Source organism: Physcomitrium patens, chromosome 4 (genome assembly GCF_059467195.1).
Source record: "Physcomitrium patens ecotype Gransden chromosome 4, ASM5946719v1, whole genome shotgun sequence".
NCBI classification, from domain to species: Eukaryota; Viridiplantae; Streptophyta; class Bryopsida; order Funariales; family Funariaceae; genus Physcomitrium; species Physcomitrium patens.
In genome coordinates, this window is record NC_143413.1 from 3923807 (window position 1) to 3944159 (window position 20353).

Consider the following 20353-nt stretch of genomic DNA (forward strand, 5'->3'; position numbering starts at 1 on the left):
ATATATATATATATATATATGTAAACACCATAACTATTTTTCTAGAAATTTTATCCATCTTTTGTACACACAAAAATTCCAAAATTACACTATCTCAATATAAGCCTGAGTAATATTTATAATGTTCATATGTTAAGACTGCATATGTAATGGATATATATATATATATATATATATCCATACACACATACATATGTAGTTTAATAATAAAAAATAATTATAACTACTATTATTTTTCAAAGATATTTTAATGATTTAAAATATTTATTAGATTTTTTTATTTATTAAAATTTGCTGATACTTTCAAGTTAGATTTTTTTTTTCAGATTTTTTACAATTAAATATTACATGTAAAGACTCTAATACATGTTTGATGGTATATAAATAGTACTTCAAATCTTTTGGAATAAAAAAATGACATATAAAGTATTTTGTAATAGTTAGACAATCTTTATTCCATCCTAAGCTCATGAGATATTTTCTCAATGTATCTTTATTTCAATTTAAATTTTAGAATTAATCCTTTTAATATTATATCTTATAAAAATAAAGAAAAAAGTCAATTCTCTCTATTGAAAGTCAATTTTTTATATATATATATATATATATATATATTAAAATTTATTAAATTTTTATTAATTATAAGGTTTATAATTTGCTTTTGATAATATAGTTATCAATAAAAATTAATTTTTTTTACACATTACAAAAATAAAACCTTATAAAATATTTTATAATTTTTAAAATTCTTAATATTAATAATTTATTTTTAGTAAATTGGTTTTATATATGAAAATTCATTAAAACTAACAGTAAAATTTAGAATAATAAATTCTAAATTTTACTTAATTTAAATAATTAAAAAAAGTTATTTTAGATTTTTTATATATTAAAATAATTAAATAAATTTTCATATTTAATTTTTTATTTTTAGAATTTAAATTAAATTATATTCTTGTAATTTTTTATATTTAATAATAGCTAAATCATCTAGTGTATTAAAAAGTTTCACAATTAAAGTTCTAACATAAATCTCATACATATAGAATATCAAAATTTAACTTCATAATAGTGTTTAGTATGACCAAGAATTTAAAATAAATTGTGAGTATATAAAAATTATTATTATTATTATTATTATTATTATTATTATTTATATTTAAAATATATTTTTTGATTATATTCTTTGATTGTTAAAGAAAAAATTATATATATTTTTCATTATTTTTAAAAATCATTCTTAATTCTATTGATTTACATACTATTTTTATATTTTATTTTGTATAGTAATCTAATTACTTTTAATTATTATTTCTATTTAAATCTAAACAAATATTTGATATTTTCTTATTTTAACACAAATGAAGCTTGTAAAATTATCTTTCTAACTTCTAACTAATTGGTCTTTATAATTATATTTAAGGATTATTTATTTTTGTTTAAAGTAAAAATAGATTGAAAAATATGATTTTCAAGATTATTAATACTAATTATTACTCTATCTTATATATTGATGTAGTCTTTATATTTAAAAGAAAAGGTAAGAAACAACAATTTTTAAGTCTAATAATTAGAAAAAATTTAAAAATCTTCACTTAGTTGGCTTTGTACTTTAAAAAACCAATTAAAAAACCTTAAAAAGAATAGATGAGACATATCGCAATGTTTTTCTACTTAGCATATAATATTTGGTTTTCAGAATTTATAATGAATCCTCTTCTAAAGGAAACCAATGATTTGGAAAAATTGTTTTTGTCAGCAAGTGGAGGACCTTCCTAAAACTTTTGTAACATGACTTTTTAGCTTGAGCTTGTAGATTTAAAAATCTCCTTCAATTTCAAATAGGAGGTTTATTCATATGATGTTAATTACACATCAGCAATGTGCAGGTCTGTTGAAGGAGGATAGTCATATATGTCTCCAGACCGTAGCATTGTCTGCAAAACTGCCAGCTGAATGATCTACTCCTTCAGGTCATGTGAGACATGACAACGTGGTAAGACTGCTACGGCCCGGATCATGGAACGACAAAACCTAACCACGTTGACGTTCCAAGTCCTTGCAGTGAAGCCGCTTAACTAATTCTCTGTTCTGAACATTATCTCTTGATGAAGTACGCAGCTATTGTGGATAAGAGATATCCAAATGAAAACAAGAATTGAAGGGATACAGCATGACAAAAGAAGGCGGCCGAGGGTTGAGTGGATCCACAACCCCTATATTTACATTACCTATCATTCCAAATTTTGAGGATTCAGAACGACAATGGGCTATTCGGAGAGAAGGGTATGCCATAGTTCATGAGGGGGCGTGGACAGAAGAATGGCTGAAGCGTTTTCTCTTGTTTTCCACAACCCACGCTTCACAGCACTTCCCAACTGCCCAACGTACCACTCAGCATGACCATGTATGACCTGGTGATCAACATAATAGCACTCTTCATTTTTCCTCACTCTGTCTTCCTTGATGCTTTCGGCCTTCACACTACACTGTTGGCCCATGACACTTAATCTCTTACAACCATTTAGATGCCGTAACACTGGTCCTACATCTTTGCCCAAGAATATGCCAGGAAGAATTTCCCTTCCCCAGTCTTTACTACAAGTCTTTGGTCGCGCTGTATCCGCTGCACAATGTTTACACTTCACGGGAGATGGGGAGCATCGTTGCAAAATAAACCAGTCATCTGGTTTGTGGGATCCACCTGTACCATGTGTGATGTGCCTCAATGCGGCACTATTGTGAACGCCCAGAAAAAGCTGATTTTCCCATTTGAGAATCTCTGCCTTCTGATGTTTAGAAACGAAGTGTTATAATAAGCTACAACAGAACGGGTTCACTTCCGTAGGCTATAAGAACTACATTAAGCTCACTAAACCCATGACAGTTGATAGTCCTAATTCCATCAACATAATGTCAATCAACTAAAATACCCAAGTGTCTTCTGAGACCATGTTTCCAACCTCAGCACATAACAGTAGAAAATCCTATGATTATGTTCAAGTCATCTAGCTAAATGTCCAAAGGAAACAACGCAATATCATCAGAAATATTACCTCGGCCTGTTTGTTCAGTATAATTCCTCGGGAACCTCTGCACCTTTCATGCTCGTACAGTAACACCTGGAAGGCAACTTGGTGATCAGTCATTTCGAATATGGTTGAATGAATTCATAAACAGCGTCTCTTACACTTCACCGACTAAAGATGATGTAATTCTTGTTTAAGTGCTCTTCTGGTGCAAGTTCTAACATCAAAAGCAACTGCAACATCAAGTTTTTTGTAGATAAGGCAGAACACGAACCACAGTGCCAAAATAGTAAGGGGATAACATAGTTGGAGTAGCCACTAATAGCGTGCCAGGATGTAACGAGTTTGAGGAATTCCACCACCTGCTCCCCAATTTGAAAGTGCTGCAGGGGCCGCTACGTGGGTTAGTTTTTTTTAACTTCGGTACAGTAACCCCTCCAATTGCAGCACTGCTCTCTCCGCCTCTCCTGTTGCATCCAATCAAAAGACTCCTGTCACCTCGTCGCTATTCTACATGCATCTACAGATTTTGAAAACTAAGTGATCCAAGAGTGCACTTTCTGTAGTTTTACTGGTTCGCCAAAGGCAGATCAAGTAAATCGGAGGATAGAAAGCAGACACTTAACAGTATCTTGATAGCAAGTGCACAGTAAATGACACGAGCTGGCCGCCCAACGCCATAATTAACAATGGATAAGCGTCATAGAATCGAGGAAGCAACAGACATACACTTGAACAACTAAATTTTCTAAACGCCTGAAATCTGTATTCAATAACGAAGCGGATTAAATTTCTTATCCACAAAAATTAAAATTCCTCATATTCACCTTGCAAAAATTTCAACTGCTGCTTAGTCCTCTAAACAAAATAAAACGAAACGAAGACGGGGCTTACTTGCATGTTCTGGAGTTACAACTATCTTCCAAAACCTTCATCTGAAGGCTGCATGGCAATACCTCGATAGCGAGAGCGAGACCACTCTCAAAGTCATCAATAAGGCTTTGTAAATTGTGGCCAGCCAGTGCCACATAGCATGCAAGCTGGAAGCAACAAAAAAAGACAGCGCCGAGAATGACTGATAGAGAACTGATTAAAATGCAGCTGGACGTGTTCAGTTTCTGAGCAGATGCCGCATTCTAGAACTCAGCAAGTGACAGATTCAGCATTATATACTTAACATAAAAATATCCTGATTAGATCCTCCCCTTTGCCAATCTACATGAGCATAATGGAGAAAGAAGGCAACAGAATTGGTTCGTAGGAATCGGAAACTCGGTAGATAGGTCGTAAGCTGTCAATGGCAAACAGATCATTATAAATCGTATAATAGATAGTTAAAAAGAAATAGAGCCTTGCAGCTTCCTTCAATATTTACTACGGTTTCAATACGAGAAATCGAGAGACTTTACAGCCTACCAAGATGATGAGGAGACCTGTGACTTCACATGCATAACTGGTGCAGATTTTCCTTATTCGAGAAATCATCGTTGGTTGTGGCGGAGCTATGGAATATTTGTGTGTGCACACGGAACATCTGTGAAGCAAATGCATTATGTCAGTCAACACTATTAAGCTTAACACCAAGCCATAAAACTTAGCATAAGAGTGTTCGAATCTTACATGAGCGCTGGACTTTGCAATCCCGGGCCAGTCCTCCTGGATGCCAACACTGATTGCTGCCATCTCTGCAGGCATCTATAGTGCACGTAGGCTTGAGTTCCTGCAAGATCAGAAACAATTGTTGCACAGTTTTGGCATTTGAAAAAAGGATTTGACACTGTATGAGCAGAAAAACTCAGAGCGAAAATCTTTCAGCTCAAGCAGAAAGGATTTGTCTAGACAACATTGCAGAGACCGACAATAAATGCACTGAGATTGATCCCTTGAAAGTATTGAGAGACAGGAAATAATGGAATTGCGAGAACTGTAGCGTAGCTGCTGATCGCACTTGAATCCTACAAGCCGTATTTCTATTTGGTTAAAAATGGATGTCTAACATGTCTTCTACTTGCGTCACGTAAAATTCACTATAATAGTGTAACTTCGAGCATGGAGAGGAAGATTTGGAAACCAATAAAATTGAAAGCGAATGTTGCACTACTGACATATACGACGATCTCGTACTTACGGTATAAATGTAATTGTTAACAGAACTGCTTGAACTTAAGAAGAGAAGTAGAAAAGACAGAAATTTCTCAAGTAAACATAGACTAAAACATAGCAGAACTTTGAACAGAAGCAGTAAATACGACATAGTTTGGAGGTGGATCAGTGATCGTGTACCGCTGCAAGCACACGGTGAAATTAGGCGATCTTCGTCTTCTACGTCGGTAAACCTTGAGATGCTGCCAGTGCTGCTGTTGGCGATTGTAGACGACTCTAGACAAATACGACATGTTTCCGCTTGTTGTCCCATTTGTGGAACATCTGTCATGTTTTCGAAATTGAAAGAACTCGACGCTTAGAGTTGGTTACGCACAACAATATTATGTTTGCGTCCAATCTTGAATAGAAAATGAGCTGCCTAGTGCGTATTACAAACAGGAAGACCACACCATAGTACTTGCTCCCACGCCTGAACTGAGTCTAAAGTCCTGAATAATATTCAGATTCACGGAAGCAGGTCAGCAAATCATAAATTGCCACTTGAAACCAGAATTTAGCGGTAAAGCATCTACATGCAATCTGAAGGCAAAAGCGTGCGTTTGAGATCAAAGCAAAGACCTAACCATGCTCTCCTACAATTTTGAATTCTCGCAAGCTCTGCAGAAATTAGAATGGTTTCTGTGCACGAAATAGGTAGGATATAACATAATGAATAGTAGAAAGAAACATTCTCCTCGAACATAGTCATCTCAGTTCATCGATATAATTACGACTGAGCATCCAAGAATTGAACTGAAAAGGGCGAGTCGAGCAACTTGTTCCGTAAACCCGGCGACCATTCAAACATCATAATCATGAACATCTCATGACTCCGTGAATGGTCATTTTAGTGACACTGTTGAAACTCTCAATCGAACCATGTGCCACTAGACAAAAACATCGCACTAATTCAATACCACTCCAAAGAAAAAGGAAGACAATCACAGCTGAGGAACTCGAACAAAAATAAATCCTGAATACGAACAGAGAAATCACAGATGCGTGAATCGAAGAGAGTTTAGTGGACACCTGAGCCACGGAACGATCCATAGCAATAACAGACGAAGATATCAAGCGAAGTCCATGCAGATCAAGACTTTCGAGAGCTACTGCCATGGAACCCTCTGCAGGATTCCACGTCTCCGAATGAACGAGCACTTCTCCAGACAAGGGCAAGCCTGTGTTTCCATACCACTTTTCCATTTCCTCTCTGAATTGATGAAGAGGATGAGCAAAATACTTCTAAAAATGGAGACGGATCCGAGGGCGAGACGGTTCAGGAAGTAACGGAACGGCGATGGACGCAGCGGTTGGCGACAGAAGGGCGTTGTGCCAACAGTGGAGCTGCACGCCATTGCTCACTCATATTACTCCTGCTCCTGTCTCGGAACCGAGCCAAAGTGTGAACAGAGCTAGACGTATCGGAGCTTTCATCTACATGTGCCAAGTGACAACATCTCATGTGGTGAATTTTGTTGAGAGCATTAAATGTAGCCGGCGCTCTCCATAATATTTACTGTAGACTATAGTAAATTCCATAGCTATAGTATTTAGAGTCTAGTGGAGAAGAACTGTTTATCCTCTCCCCTTTCTCCTCTTGTACATGAGATACAACCAGATTAATAGATTTTTTCATGTGTGAAGCTCTCTTTCCTTAGAAACCCTCTTGTGTGTATTACTTACTATTATTCTTGTGTGTGTATATTACTTACTACTACTCTTGAGTCTTTCTAAACATTCTCAACATGTTATCAGCACGACTCTCTTCTACACACTATCACAATTTTTTTTGTTCTAGTCTTGACTATTCAAACTTGTTGCTACTCTTGCTCAATGTCTGTTTCATGATCTTGCTGCTCTTCTTGCTGGCCCCTTATACATTAGCTGCTTCCTTAGAGCACTTGTTCCACTCTCTACCCTACTTGCTTAGAATACTCAATCCAGCCCAGCTTATTCCTTATTGTGCCTTGCGCCTGCCGTCGAACAACCGTTGAATTGCCACCGACCCCGTCACTACTACTGCCACCCGCTGTCGTCCTATTGTTGTTTTGCTGCCTTAATCCACAACCTTGTTAAAAAAAAAAAAAAAAAAAAAAATTATATTTTTATTTTTTAAGTTCAAATTTATCATTTTATTTGATTTTATATTTTAAGGTACATTTTATTCAATTTTTTTTTTACTTGATCTTGTATTTTTTTTACAAATTTATTTATAATGAGTGCTTCAACATCTTCAAATGTTTCTACTATGGTTCCAACTATTACTAGTGCATCCCAACATTTTCAAGCTCTTTTATTTCCACCATTGACTGTAGATGGAAATAATTATCTATTATGGGTAAAAATGGCAAAAACAAATTTATTTGCAGAACAACTCTCGAATGCGATTATGTTTGAAGAATCTCCTATAATAAGTATTTCTATTCTTTCTACTATTCGTTGCAAAGCACTTTTTTTCCTTTGTCGTCATCTTGTACCTACATTACAACATTAATATTTAGAAATAGAAGATCTTGTAGAACTTTGGAAGAATTTTTAATCCAAGTTTGATCATCAAAAGATCATTTTTCTTCCACGCGCACATCATAATTGGACACATTTACATGTCTTGGATTTTTCAAATTTAAATACTTTTAATAGTGAAATGTATAATATTGTCTCACAATTACGATTATAAGGATAAAGCATCTCTAAAAAAGAAATGATTGAGAAAACTCTCTCTACATTTCCTCCTATATCTACTGTGTTTGCACAATAATACAGGAACATGAAATTTTAGAGTCATTCTGATTTCATATCCTATCTACTTCTTGTGGAGAAGAAAAATGAGCCACTCTTGCTCAATACAGAAGCTCGTCCTATTAGAACCACAGTTCCAGAATCTCATACACTTAATATTTCAAAGTCTAAGAAAAAAATTATATAAACATGGGAAACATACTCATAAGTATCAGGGTAGTCATAATCATGACCATTTCTATCCATATGGAAAGAATAAATACTGTACTATTAATTATAGTAGAAAAAAAAAATCAAAGATGCATTCTTACTATAAGTATGGAATGATTAGACATTTAGCACATGTATGCCATACTTTAGAATATTTTATTAAAATGTTCCAAGAAAATAAGAAACTACAAGCTGAGGCTTGTGAAGTTCATACCATGGATGCGTCGATGGATTCAATTGGTGTTAATGACTTAGAGGCTTATATGAATGACAAAACCTCTAATGATGAATCAAATTATGCATTCATTAATTCTCCAAGAATACATACTATCCTACAAGATAAACGATTTTTTTATTAAAAAGTCTTTATCTTGGTAAACTAAAAATATGATGACCATGGCTGGAGTAAATGTCTTTTGTTTCCAAGACAGCACAACAACGGTAAAATTACCTATGGGTTCCATCATAAAATGTAAACATACAATGTTTGCACCCCTAACATCTCGGAGTTTGATCAGCTATTGAGATGTGCGTATTAATGATTATCACATCTCGACTACCATTTTAAATAGAAAAGAGGTTTTGGTTCTTGCAAAGAACCATAAAGTTGTTGAAAAAGCTTTTGCTACAAAAAATGGTTTATACCAAATTGCGATTCGACCTCCCATTATATTTAATTTTGCATCATCTATTACAGAGAGTAGTATTTCTATCTGATATGGATTATTGGGACATCTAGGATCTACATTATTTAGAAAGATCATTCCATGTATAACTAGATACAATTTAAAGCATGCGGATGTAGACTCTATAGAATTATGTCATACATGCGTGCAAAGTAAGATGATTACTCGGCCTTCAATTTAGAAACTTCGATAAGAATTACCACCAATACTTGAAAGATTGCATGGTGATATTTGTCATCCTATCAATCCAATATCGGGACCATTTCATAATTTTTTGGTCTTTGTTGATGCATCAAGTAAACAATCACATGTTTCATTATTATCAACTCGAAACATAGTATTTGCCAATCTTATATCTATGTTTATTTGTTTTCGGGCACATTTTCTTGATTATCCTATAAAAACATTGCATATGAATAATGCAAAAGAATTTGCATCAAAGTCTTTTGAAGACTATTGTACTACAATAAAAATTGAGTTGACATATTGTATTCCATATGAACATGCTCAAAATAGACTTACAAAGTTATTTATAAAGCATATACAACTCATTACCCAGCTACTCCTCCTTCATGCTGTCGTACTGTAAAAGCTTACAGTATGTAAAAATTAGTTAAAATATATTATATTTTAATAAATCTAAATATATGTTAGAATGGTTAATAGATTAATTTAAATAAAGTAGATTTAAGAAACTTTATTTTAAATTTTATCTTTTTTGATTATAGCATTTAAAAAAATCATAAGACCTAAATATTTAGTATAAAGCCTTGAGAGGAGATTAGAGCATAAAGAAGAAAATCTTAACTAATAGGAGGCTTATTGGGAGGGATGAAAGTAAGGCATGGTTGGATGAAGACAAGGAATAGGAAACTTCATTCCTATTGGTCGAAGGCCATGCCCAATGGGCTTCAAGGAGGCTGCTCGAGGCCTTATTAGAGTTTGTCTTTCGAAGTCATTTGAACTTTGGAGGCTAAGGTCAGCAAATTCAAGATTTTGAATATAATTTGGGTGAAGAGTTTGTGTAATTTCGAGTTTTTTTGAAGGAGATATAGGTGTTCAAAGTTAAGGTGGCAAATTTGTACCTACTGTCACTCTTTGAAGCATAACATATGCGTACAGAGAGCAATGAAAGATCGGCAATTGAAATTGGAGAGGAAACTTTTTTGGCTATACTTTACATAAACTATTTGACAAATTCTAAGTTTGGATGAAGGAGTTATAGGGCATTGAAGACAGCACATGTAATTCAAAGGCAGTAAGTAAGTGAGTCATTTTGTTGATAGTAATGGTTGGAGCCATATCTTAAGTTTTTGGATGAATTTTTGGCTCAAAGTTTTTGTAAGTAAGAGTTATTAAGTTAAAAAGCTATAAATCAAAGTTTCATGGTATTTAAGTACTTATTTTGTGAGATATGAAGAAATTAGCACGTAGGTGTATGTAAGCTAGGGTTTAAATCTATTCTTAGGGTTTTGGTGATATTTCAAGATCTGTAACGAATTTGTAGTTGAATTTTTTTGTGATAGTTTTTGAAAGTATATCAGTACTTCATGGAAAATTTAGGGTTGTTTGGACGGTCCGATCATGAGACATGAAGTATTGAAGTTCGAAAAATATTTCTTATAAGAATATATAAGGTTTTATGTGCACGTTTGCAAAATTGCCATTTTGAAGAAAATATATTGCCATCTCTTCAAGGAGGAGTATCCAATCAACTAAAAAATAAAGCACTTGTATTTGAAGCACCAGAAATATTTATAATGAATCCCAATCCTAGGACATCTTTAGTAAAAATTGAAGTTGCTAAGTTTTTGCATCTTAAACGGATTGTAGATAAAACATCTGATGGCTTCAATGATGTACCTAGAATTACAAGAGTTCTTATTAATGAGACTCAGAATACACTTGCTCAGATTACAGTGCCATTGACTATAATATCTCAAGTTATAACAACAACAACTAAAAGAACTTGTGGACCAAATAAGCAACCATGTTAGAAAAAGCTATAATATTGACTAATCTTGGTATTATTTTTTAAGAAATTTCCACTCATCCTACGGAACTACCAATTCATGATGATATATCTATATATAATGTACCTTCAATTCTTGTGAAAAGCAATCTTGGAATTAGAAGGAATAAGAACAAGTTGAGTAAAAAATTATCTATTCTATATTGTGATACAGATGATATTTGGAATAGACTGTCTATTACAGTAGATGAATCTTTTGTATGTATGATTATAGAAGCTCTTTCTTATCAAAAAGGCAATCTTGAACCTCAAACCATCAAGGAGGCAATGAATCGCTCTGATTGATCAAAATAAAAAACTGCTATTGAAAAAGAATATGCCTCTTTGCGTAAGAAGAAAGTCTTTGGTCCAATTGTAGACACTCTTACATCTCGCCCCGTGGGATATAATATGGTATTAATATGTAAGCAAGATGCTCAAGGTCAAATAACCCACTATAAAGGTTATCTTATTGCTTAAGGATTTAATCAATAATTTGGCATTAATTATGAATCTACATATTTTCCAGCCATGGATTCAATTACATTTCAATATATTTTTAGAATGACAGTTCATACCACCTTTGAGATGCATCTGATAGATGTAGTAACTGCATATATGTATGGTTCTCTTGATGCAAATATTTATATGAAAGTTCTACTTGGCTTAAAAACAAGAATTCCATGCAAGGAGGAGGAGGAAATATTAAGAGATCAATATTCATACCTTGCAGCGGTTGGAGTACTTTTATATTTGGCTACATCTACAAGACCAGATATTACATTTGCAGTTAGTGTTCTTGCAAGACATAGTGTACGTCCAATACTACGACATTGGAATGACATCAAATATTTATTACGTTATTTTAAAAGTACTGAAGACTTGAGATTATACTACACACAATCTGCAAATCCAAAATTGATTGGATATTATGCTGCAGGATATAAATCTAATACTACAAGAGCTAAATCTCAATTAGAATATGTATTTTTAAGACATAGAGCTGTAATATCATAGAAATCAGTGAAACAAATAATAATTATAACTTCATCTAACCATGTAGAAATTATTGCCTTATATGAAGCATCTCAAGAATGTATTTGGTTGCGATCAATTGATAAATTCATTCAAACAACATGTGGATTTTCATATGATGATTCACCAACTATCTTGCATGAAAATAATAGTACTTGTATTGCACAAATACAAGTTGGTTTTATTAAAGGCAACAGAACAAAGCATATTGATCCAAAGTATTTTAAATATATCCATGACTTGATTACTGATCAAGCACTTATAATTAAGAAAATTGAATCTACAAATAATCTTAGTGATTTCTTCACCAAAGCTCTCCCATTGTGCAACCATCATCGACTTACTCATGGCATTGATATACGGTGACTTATTTTTCTTGAATAAGAAAGTTAATGAGTTCTTTAAATAATTAAGGAAAATGATGTTGTACTCTTTTTTTTTCATCTATGGTTTTGTCTTTAAATACAATAAGATTTTTCTAGATAAGGTTTTAATGAGGCAACAATTCTTGAACTTGCAAGATCATAGAAAAGTATAGATCATAAGTCTACATAAATTTTATATTATGTAAATATTATGATGAGCGAGGAGGAGTATTGAGAGCATTAAATGTAGCAGGTGCTTTCCATAATATTTATTGTATACTATAGTAAATACTATAGCTATAGTATTTAGAGTCTAGTGGAGAAGAATTGTTTATTCTCTCCCCTTTTTCCTTTTGTATACGAGACACAACCAGATCAATAGATTTTTTCATGTGCAAAGCTCTCTCTCCTTAGAAACCCTCTTGTGTGTATTACTTACTATTACTCTTGTGTGTGTGTATTACATACTACTACTCTTGTATCTTTCTAAATATTCTTAACAAATTTAAACCTATATTCTATGCAACCTTCTTTTACGTATTCCAATGGTAGCAGTCCACATATAATTAATTTATATATTATTTTTAACATAATTTTTTTTACCAAGACATGAGAATCTTAGTTGAATAGTGTAAGTAATATTAGTTACAAAGAGAGAGCGCTCACCTTAAGTATTTGTATAAGTGTCAAAAGTTTGGATTAAGTTTTCAAGAGTATCTTTGACTATGATTGTGTATTCTACATAAAGTCTATTAGAAGTCAACATAGGTCTAAATCAAATAGAACTAATGTCTTGTACAAGAACATTACCACATAATGGAGCTAATGCAACTTTGAAAAACATAATAGGTTTTAATAAAGTTAAAATTTTTTGATATTTATATTTAATTTTGTCTTATGATAAAAAATAATAAAAAATATTTTTTTTAAGAATCATGGTGTAATTTTTAGAATTAATAAAGTTTTTTACAAAGAAATTGCAATTGAAAGAGGTTTAGAACAAGGTCGTTATATAGTTCATTTTTCATTTATTATACTTGACAAAACACTCAACATAGTTATTTAAGTTGTCAAGGATTAAAAAAAATAAAAATATAGTACAAATATTTTGTGGACTTCTAATTAATATGATATTCAATTAATATGATTAAAACTCTTTTTTTATTATCAAATAAGAAGAAATAATTTATAAAACTATATATATATATATATATATATATATATATGTATCGCTTAACAAATTTCAATGTAGTAAGATGTATTATAATAGTTGATAGTATTTTCTTTCTTTCATGTAATTTTTTTTCACAATATGAATAATAACTATAAATAATATTTATTAAATTAAGAAAATGGTGGAAAAATTCGTATAAAAGAATACATTGCCTTTAAATTAATCTGAAGAATCTTAGTCTATACATTATCAATTAAGAGAGAAAAAAATGATTGAGCCTTTCTATATATGTATATATATATATATATATATACATATTTATAGACTCAACATTTTTTTAATTGGCTGTATATATGTATATATATATTTATATATATATTTTTAAAAATTTAAAAATTAAAATTTAAAGTGAAATCTATTTTTTTCTTTATTAATAAAAAATTGAATATAAAGGAATTTCTATTCTTTACTCAAGTAGTTTATGTATAATTAAATTCTTACTCAAAGATTTTAATTATATTTTATTTTTTGATAATTATTTTTTACATAAATCAATCTATTATAATGCTAATATCTATGTTTTATTTATTTATTTTTATATTTCTTTTAGAACAATGGCAACTAAATAATAAAAAAAGAAAATGACTTATTCTAAATTTCAGATTGGATTATTATTTATGATTTTTTAAAATCTACAATAGTCTTATAATTATTATTTAATATTTTTAATATTAAAAAAGATACATGATTTAATATTTTTAGACCTACAAAACTAAATAAATCATATTGATATTCAATTAAAAAGACTAAATTATGATAAAAATTTACCTTTCAACTAAGAAACAATTCATACCAATAATCCAAAAAACCAAGTAGAGGGATTTCTAAAAAATAATAAAAGAGGTTGTAAAATTAAATATAAAAATGAGATTAAGAAAATATCAATTTTTTTTACATCCATCAATAAATCAAAATTTTATTTTAATTCTTAATATTATTATTTTTTTTAATATTAAGAATTAAGATTGTTTTCAATTAAATTAATGACATATATAAATTAATAAACCAAAAATTTATCTTAATTTTTAATATTAAATTGAACAAAGCTTAGGTTTAAAAGACCACTTTAAATTGAATTTAAGTACTACTAAATTTAATTTAATATTAGAATCAATTATTGTATTTTTATATTTTTTTACTTAAAAAAATTTATAATTCAAATCTTATGCATATAAAAATATACTTATGTGGCTCATTTGATACAAAATGTGGCAATATATACATATTGAAAACAATCTATTTTAACTATTGAAAATTATTGTTTTCTCTATATGTTTCAAAAATAAGATAATTTTATTTTTTTATTTTCTATTTTTTTTATAAATCTTAAAAAATAAATCATGCTTAAAAATTTATAATTTTTATTTATTTATTTTTATATAAAGTATAAACTAGTTTCTAATTCTACAAGATAGAAGATATTGAGAGCATTTTTTTTAAACAATTTTTTTTTGTCAGTACTATACTACTTCAATTTAAAAGATTTCGTACTATATAATTATTGTTAAGATAAATGTGTCTTTAGAATATAATTTCAGAATGTCTTTAAAATATATATATTTTTTTGAGGTAGAAGTATAGAATGACTTCTATGCCAAGAAAAATATTTTATCTAGATTTAATAGATGTGATTAAATCTTATAAAAAGTCACATATAATAAATTAGAAAAATAACTTGATAATTAGAATATAAATCTCAAGGGGTGGTAAAAATACTTGAATGGAAAAAAATGTACTTGGATTTAGATCCCATTTGACAATCAAATGGAATTCAAGAATGTCTCAAAGTAGCTTAATAATTTAGAACAACCTAGATGCATACTATATCTTAAAATATTACAATTTTTTGTTGTTTATATATTGGTTTTAGTAAAAGATGTTAGAATATAGATTGCATAACTCTATGAGATGTAATGGTTTGTGATAGATAGCAAGTTGTAGTAGCAATAACAAAAACTTTGGTGGCATTAAAAACATCTTATATATCTATATCTATACATAATATATTTTAATTTTTAATTTTCTATATATATATATACACTAAAAATAATTTATTTATGTATAAAAATAAATTAAAATAGTAATTTAAATTCCAAATATTATGTCTAATCAATACTTAAATTTAATCAATAAATATCTTAAAAATAATAAAATCATTATTAATATATATAAAAATATTAAAATGACCTATTTATTTATTAAATTGATATACCTTATTTTAGAAATAAAGATAACAAAAGAAATCAAGATATGAGCTAGAAATGGAGAGACTTGGGTTGGAATGAAGAAGGCTAGGAATGAAATGGTTAGAGGTTAAGAACAAATAAAGTGGAGATGAAGGCTATGATTGTAATGATGGTTTTTGGATATGATTCATTTTTCTAATGATGATTACAATAAGATTAGTTGATTTATTGATTTAAAAAAATATTTATATATATACAAAATTACATAAATTACTTAAAATTAAGTTCTTTAGAGATTAAAAAATATCATAAATTATATAAATAGTATCTAAATAAAAGATGGATTAATAAAAAAATACTATATTATTTATTAATTTTTATTAGTACCAATTTTTAAAAATAATTATAATATAAAACTTATTTTGTTTTAGAACCAACTCATTGTTATGATTACTAGTTTTGAAAAAATTATATTATAAAGTAATTTATAGTAAGAAATAAATATAAGTATATTATAATATATATATATATATATATATATATATATATATATATATATATTTAAAATATTTAATTTATTTAATAATAAAAGTTTAACCTAATTATGATTAGATTTTTAAATATTAAAATCTATAAACTATATTATTTTTATTAAATTTCAATCATAAATTCATTTCATAATATAAATATAAAATTTAAAAATATTTTTAATAAAATATTTTATTTATTTGATATAAAATATATGCAAAAAATCTATTTATTTTTTTTTAAAGAAAAACATATCTTTTTTTTGATTAATATACAATCTATTTTATAAGTTTAATAAATTGAATGAATTATTTAAAATTATTTTTATTTGAAAAAATTAAAAATTACGATGATTTTTAATAAAGATATTTTTTAATTTAAAACATATAATTAATTAATGATATATATATGTATAATGATTTTTGTTTTGTCCATGAAGTACCTTGATTACTTGAGGTTGTTAGAATAATTTAAAACATGTGATTGGCATTATATAAAATTAGTTTTAAGCACCATATTAAATTAGTGTTTGTAGTGTTTTTAATGTTTTTTAAATTTCTAATATTCCTAGTGTTCATAGTACAAGTGGCACTCACAAAATTAATGTTTCTTTGAAGTGGTGTTGAAAATTAATAGTTTTAGATTTTTATTAGAATTAAAAACTCTCAAAGCACCAAATTCTTGCAAACTATGGATATTCATACTATGAATGAATCAAGGTTGTTTTGAAGTGATGCTTGGTTTTGAGAAATAAAAAGGATTTATACTTAAGAACATTTTGTAAAATTTTTAATGGATCTATAAGTAAAATTTGTGGATTTGTGACCATAGTTATTTTATATGTGTATTCTAAATCTAAATTCAATGAAACAATTAATTTAAAGGTTATCAAAGTTCAAGTGGGTTGAGATCTAAAAATTAGAGTTTGAAGGACCAATAAAGATTTGTAAGATTTATAAATTTTTCTTAATTAAATTGAGATAAAATTTAGTATAATAATAGGAAATTTTATTTTTTTATAATTATGTAGAATTTGAGAGCAATTGAATGGTGGAATTAAAAGATATTGATAATATGAGATTAGCATTAAGATTATAGAAGGATATCGATTGATACCTGAGTAGATTATGAAATTTATTTTTCACTTGATAATTTGATCATTTTAAAATTTTTTGCACTTATTTTTAACTAAAAGATTAATAGATATAAAAAATTTGATTCAAAATCATTGATTTAATTACTAATTATTGAGGTTTTAATTTACTATAAGTTTTGATAAATATTTGATTAGGATTTATTTAGGATTTTTGTTAAGGACAACAATTTAAAAAAATTACATAACAAGTGAGATTTATATCAAAGAAAAATAAAAAAATAGAAATTAGAAATTATTTTTATTTAAGAAGAAATTTAAATGGCTATTTTTAAAGGCTAAAAAAAATTAAAAATTCTTGAAATTAAACTAAAAATAATATTTTTTGATAAGAGTAAGCAAAGCCTTAGTCTTGCCTCCATATATAATATCAAACTAAGAGCTATGTAGCAATATTCTATATAATCTCTAATATATATCCAATTCATAATACACATGTCTAACTCATAAGACAAATTTTTTATATGTATGTTGTTGTGTTGTGATTGCTCGTTTTACTTATTCCAAATTAATCTAATGGGAATAAACCCGTATAGGGGGATTCGAACACAAGAAATGACTAGTTGCTTAAGCGTTCACGTTAGGGTCACACAATCAATTACCTCCTGAATGTATCGTCTCTATTTTTAATATTTGAATACACAAGGAAAATGTAATCTCCTCCTTCACCTTATTAGTCTCTTCCTTACAGCAATTCAGTTATATCAATAATTACTATTTCCACCAATATATTCACCCTCATAATCTCCAACTGTAATATTGTGCCTTCACAGCTTTCACCATACAATTATCCTCATTCCAATCCCTGGAATTCTTCACACAGAATTGCCATTTACATTATGGTGTTTCACACAAATACGAACTCATTCTCTCTGTTGAACTACAATCAGATTTCAGCATTCAATTTTTCTTCTTTTCAAATAATACCAATCACATTTTCATTCCATAATTCACTTCACAATATTCAGAAACTCTCAATCCTCTTATTCAAAGAAAATAACAAACAAAAGAAAAGAGGTAGCACCAAGCTTACCTCGGCTCATAATTGTCTTAGCGATGGCCCTCGGCTCATGACTATCATAGTCTGGCACCTTAATTAACTTCTAAAACTCCTATATATTTTTTCTTGATTCTCTAGATTCTAATCATAATTCTATAATTAACCACTTTTAAGAACTAAATTACTCATCTGTCCTCCTGAATTTCCTATTATATGGACTATTAATATATTTTACCAATATCTTTTAAAAATAAATTAATATCTATTCTACATGTATTATAATATGATCATATGGTGAAAGATAATAATATGGATCGTACTATAGAAGAGCCAAGTTAAAAGAAAAAGTAAAAAAATATGAATAAAAGATAGGAAGGTAGTAAAACATTTAGTAGTAATATTGCCTTTTTAGAAAAAATAGCTTCTATTTACTTTGTAGGGCCAAAAATAAGGCAAAATAAGGTAGATTAGAAAAATAAATGATATAAACATCTTTAGGAAGAAGTTAAGAATAAATTCTAATAAAATTTACTTAGAAAAACTAGATATTAATATCCAAGGAAGGCCGGTTATCAACCTAGGTCGAAATCATACCCTGTGGTACAAAACCGAGTACCTACGGAAACTTGGGGTTTCTTTTACAAATCAGAGAGTGGAATTTAATAGAAAATTAAATAAAGTTTTTATAAGCATTAATTTTGGGCGATTTGGAGTTTTTATGACTTTGTAAGAGCTTTACAAAGTCAAGATTGTTTTCGGATGACTTAAGTTTTGTGAAATAAAATAGGATTGATGTTTCTAGTAATTTCAAGAGTTTTGTAATAGATCTGTAAGTGAAATTTTTTGGATTAATGGTAATAGTTGTGCTTAATATGTATTATAAATATTAGCTCGATCTAATAGTTGAATTGAGGATTATTGAGGTTTAAGTGAGTAAAGGTCTCAGAAAGTAGAATTTTAGGTCTAGTGAGGATTTTTAAGATTTCTTGCAATCTACTAATTGAATTGGAGTGAAATTTATATGAGAGGATATTAGACTTATTTTTCTATGTGTATGAGAATTTTGAAATCAATAAAATAGTGAAAAAGAGAGATATTGGCTTTGGGAGATTGGCATTAAGGTTGTAGAAGGAGGCCGGCCAATATTTGAGCAAGTTTTTGAGGTTATCGTCTATTTGGTAATTCCAATCTTTTTTAAAAAATTTGTGCTTATTTACAACTTAGTTTTTAAGAAGTATGCAAAATTTGAATTAAAATCAATGGTTCATTCATTACTATTGAGGTTTAATTTTATTGTAGAAATTATTAGGATTTGGTTAGGATTTGATTTAGGGTTAGGATTTAGTTAGAAATTGATTTAGGATTAGTATTTGGTTAGGATTTGATTTAGGATTTAGGATTTGATTAGGATTTGATTTAGGATTAGGATTTGATTTAGGATTAGGATTTGATTTAGGATTTAGGATTTTGTTAGGATTTGGTTCGGATTTGATTTAGGATTTAGGATTTGGTTAGGATTTGATTTAGGATTTAGGATTTGGTTTAGGATTTAGAGTTTGATTTAGGATTTAAGATTTGATTAGGATTTGATTAAGATTTGATTTAGAATTTAGGATTTTATTTGAGTTTGTTTAAGATTTTAGATTTAGTTAGTTTTTGGCCTAAAATTTGAATGAAGTAAGATTTCAACTAGGATCAAATTAAGATTGAATTGAAATGTATTTGAGATATATTTGTAATCATTCTAATATTTCTTTAAGATTTTGTATTATTTCTTTGGAATTCCTTTGAGGTTTCTCTGAATTTGATTAAAGCTTGTTTAGCATTGTTAGTATTCTATTAGAATTAGGATTTTGTTATTGTAATTTCTATTCTACCTTCCACAGCCAAGTACCCGGAGCATTCTCAAGCAAGACTTCACATATTATGACAGCGCCACATGTTTAACTTGTACTTTTGTCATGAACATATATATTTATATCAATAGTTATTTATAGAATTAAATAGAAGTATATAAATATAGATTAATTTT

The 20353-nt window shown here is 28.9% G+C and overlaps 1 protein-coding gene across 4 annotated transcripts; it reads right to left on the bottom strand.

Annotated features, from left to right (window-relative positions):
• Nucleotides 1-1810: 1810 nt before the first annotated feature.
• On the bottom strand, nt 1811-6449 carry LOC112281086 (uncharacterized). 4 transcript variants are annotated; one of them, XM_024517261.3, is made up of 8 exons: nt 6204-6449; nt 5313-5623; nt 4650-4749; nt 4446-4563; nt 3924-4165; nt 3304-3496; nt 3057-3122; nt 1811-2786 (listed from the first exon to the last, which is right to left on the bottom strand). In XM_024517261.3, exons 2-8 carry the CDS (start codon nt 5461-5463, stop codon nt 2271-2273), a joined length of 1386 nt encoding a protein of 461 aa, XP_024373029.1. In that variant the 5' UTR covers nt 5464-5623; nt 6204-6449; the 3' UTR covers nt 1811-2270. The 4 variants fall into 4 exon arrangements, with proteins under 4 accessions (XP_024373029.1, XP_024373027.1, XP_024373030.1 ...); XM_024517259.3 differs by having other exon boundaries at nt 1811-2789; nt 6204-6443; XM_024517262.3 differs by having other exon boundaries at nt 1811-2789; nt 3304-3412; nt 6204-6436.
• Nucleotides 6450-20353: the final 13904 nt, after the last annotated feature.

Bases quoted from the DNA above. Each gene is read 5' to 3' on its own strand.
- LOC112281086 (XM_024517259.3), bottom strand. From the start codon at position 5,463: ATGACAGATGTTCCACAAATGGGACAACAAGCGGAAACATGTCGTATT. The intron at 3,123-3,303 runs GTTCGTGTTCTG...GTTGCCTTCCAG, and splicing joins CTTACTATTTTGGCACTGTG to GTGTTACTGTACGAGCATGA. The intron at 2,790-3,056 runs GTAATATTTCTG...TCTAAACATCAG, and splicing joins TACTGAACAAACAGGCCGAG to AAGGCAGAGATTCTCAAATG.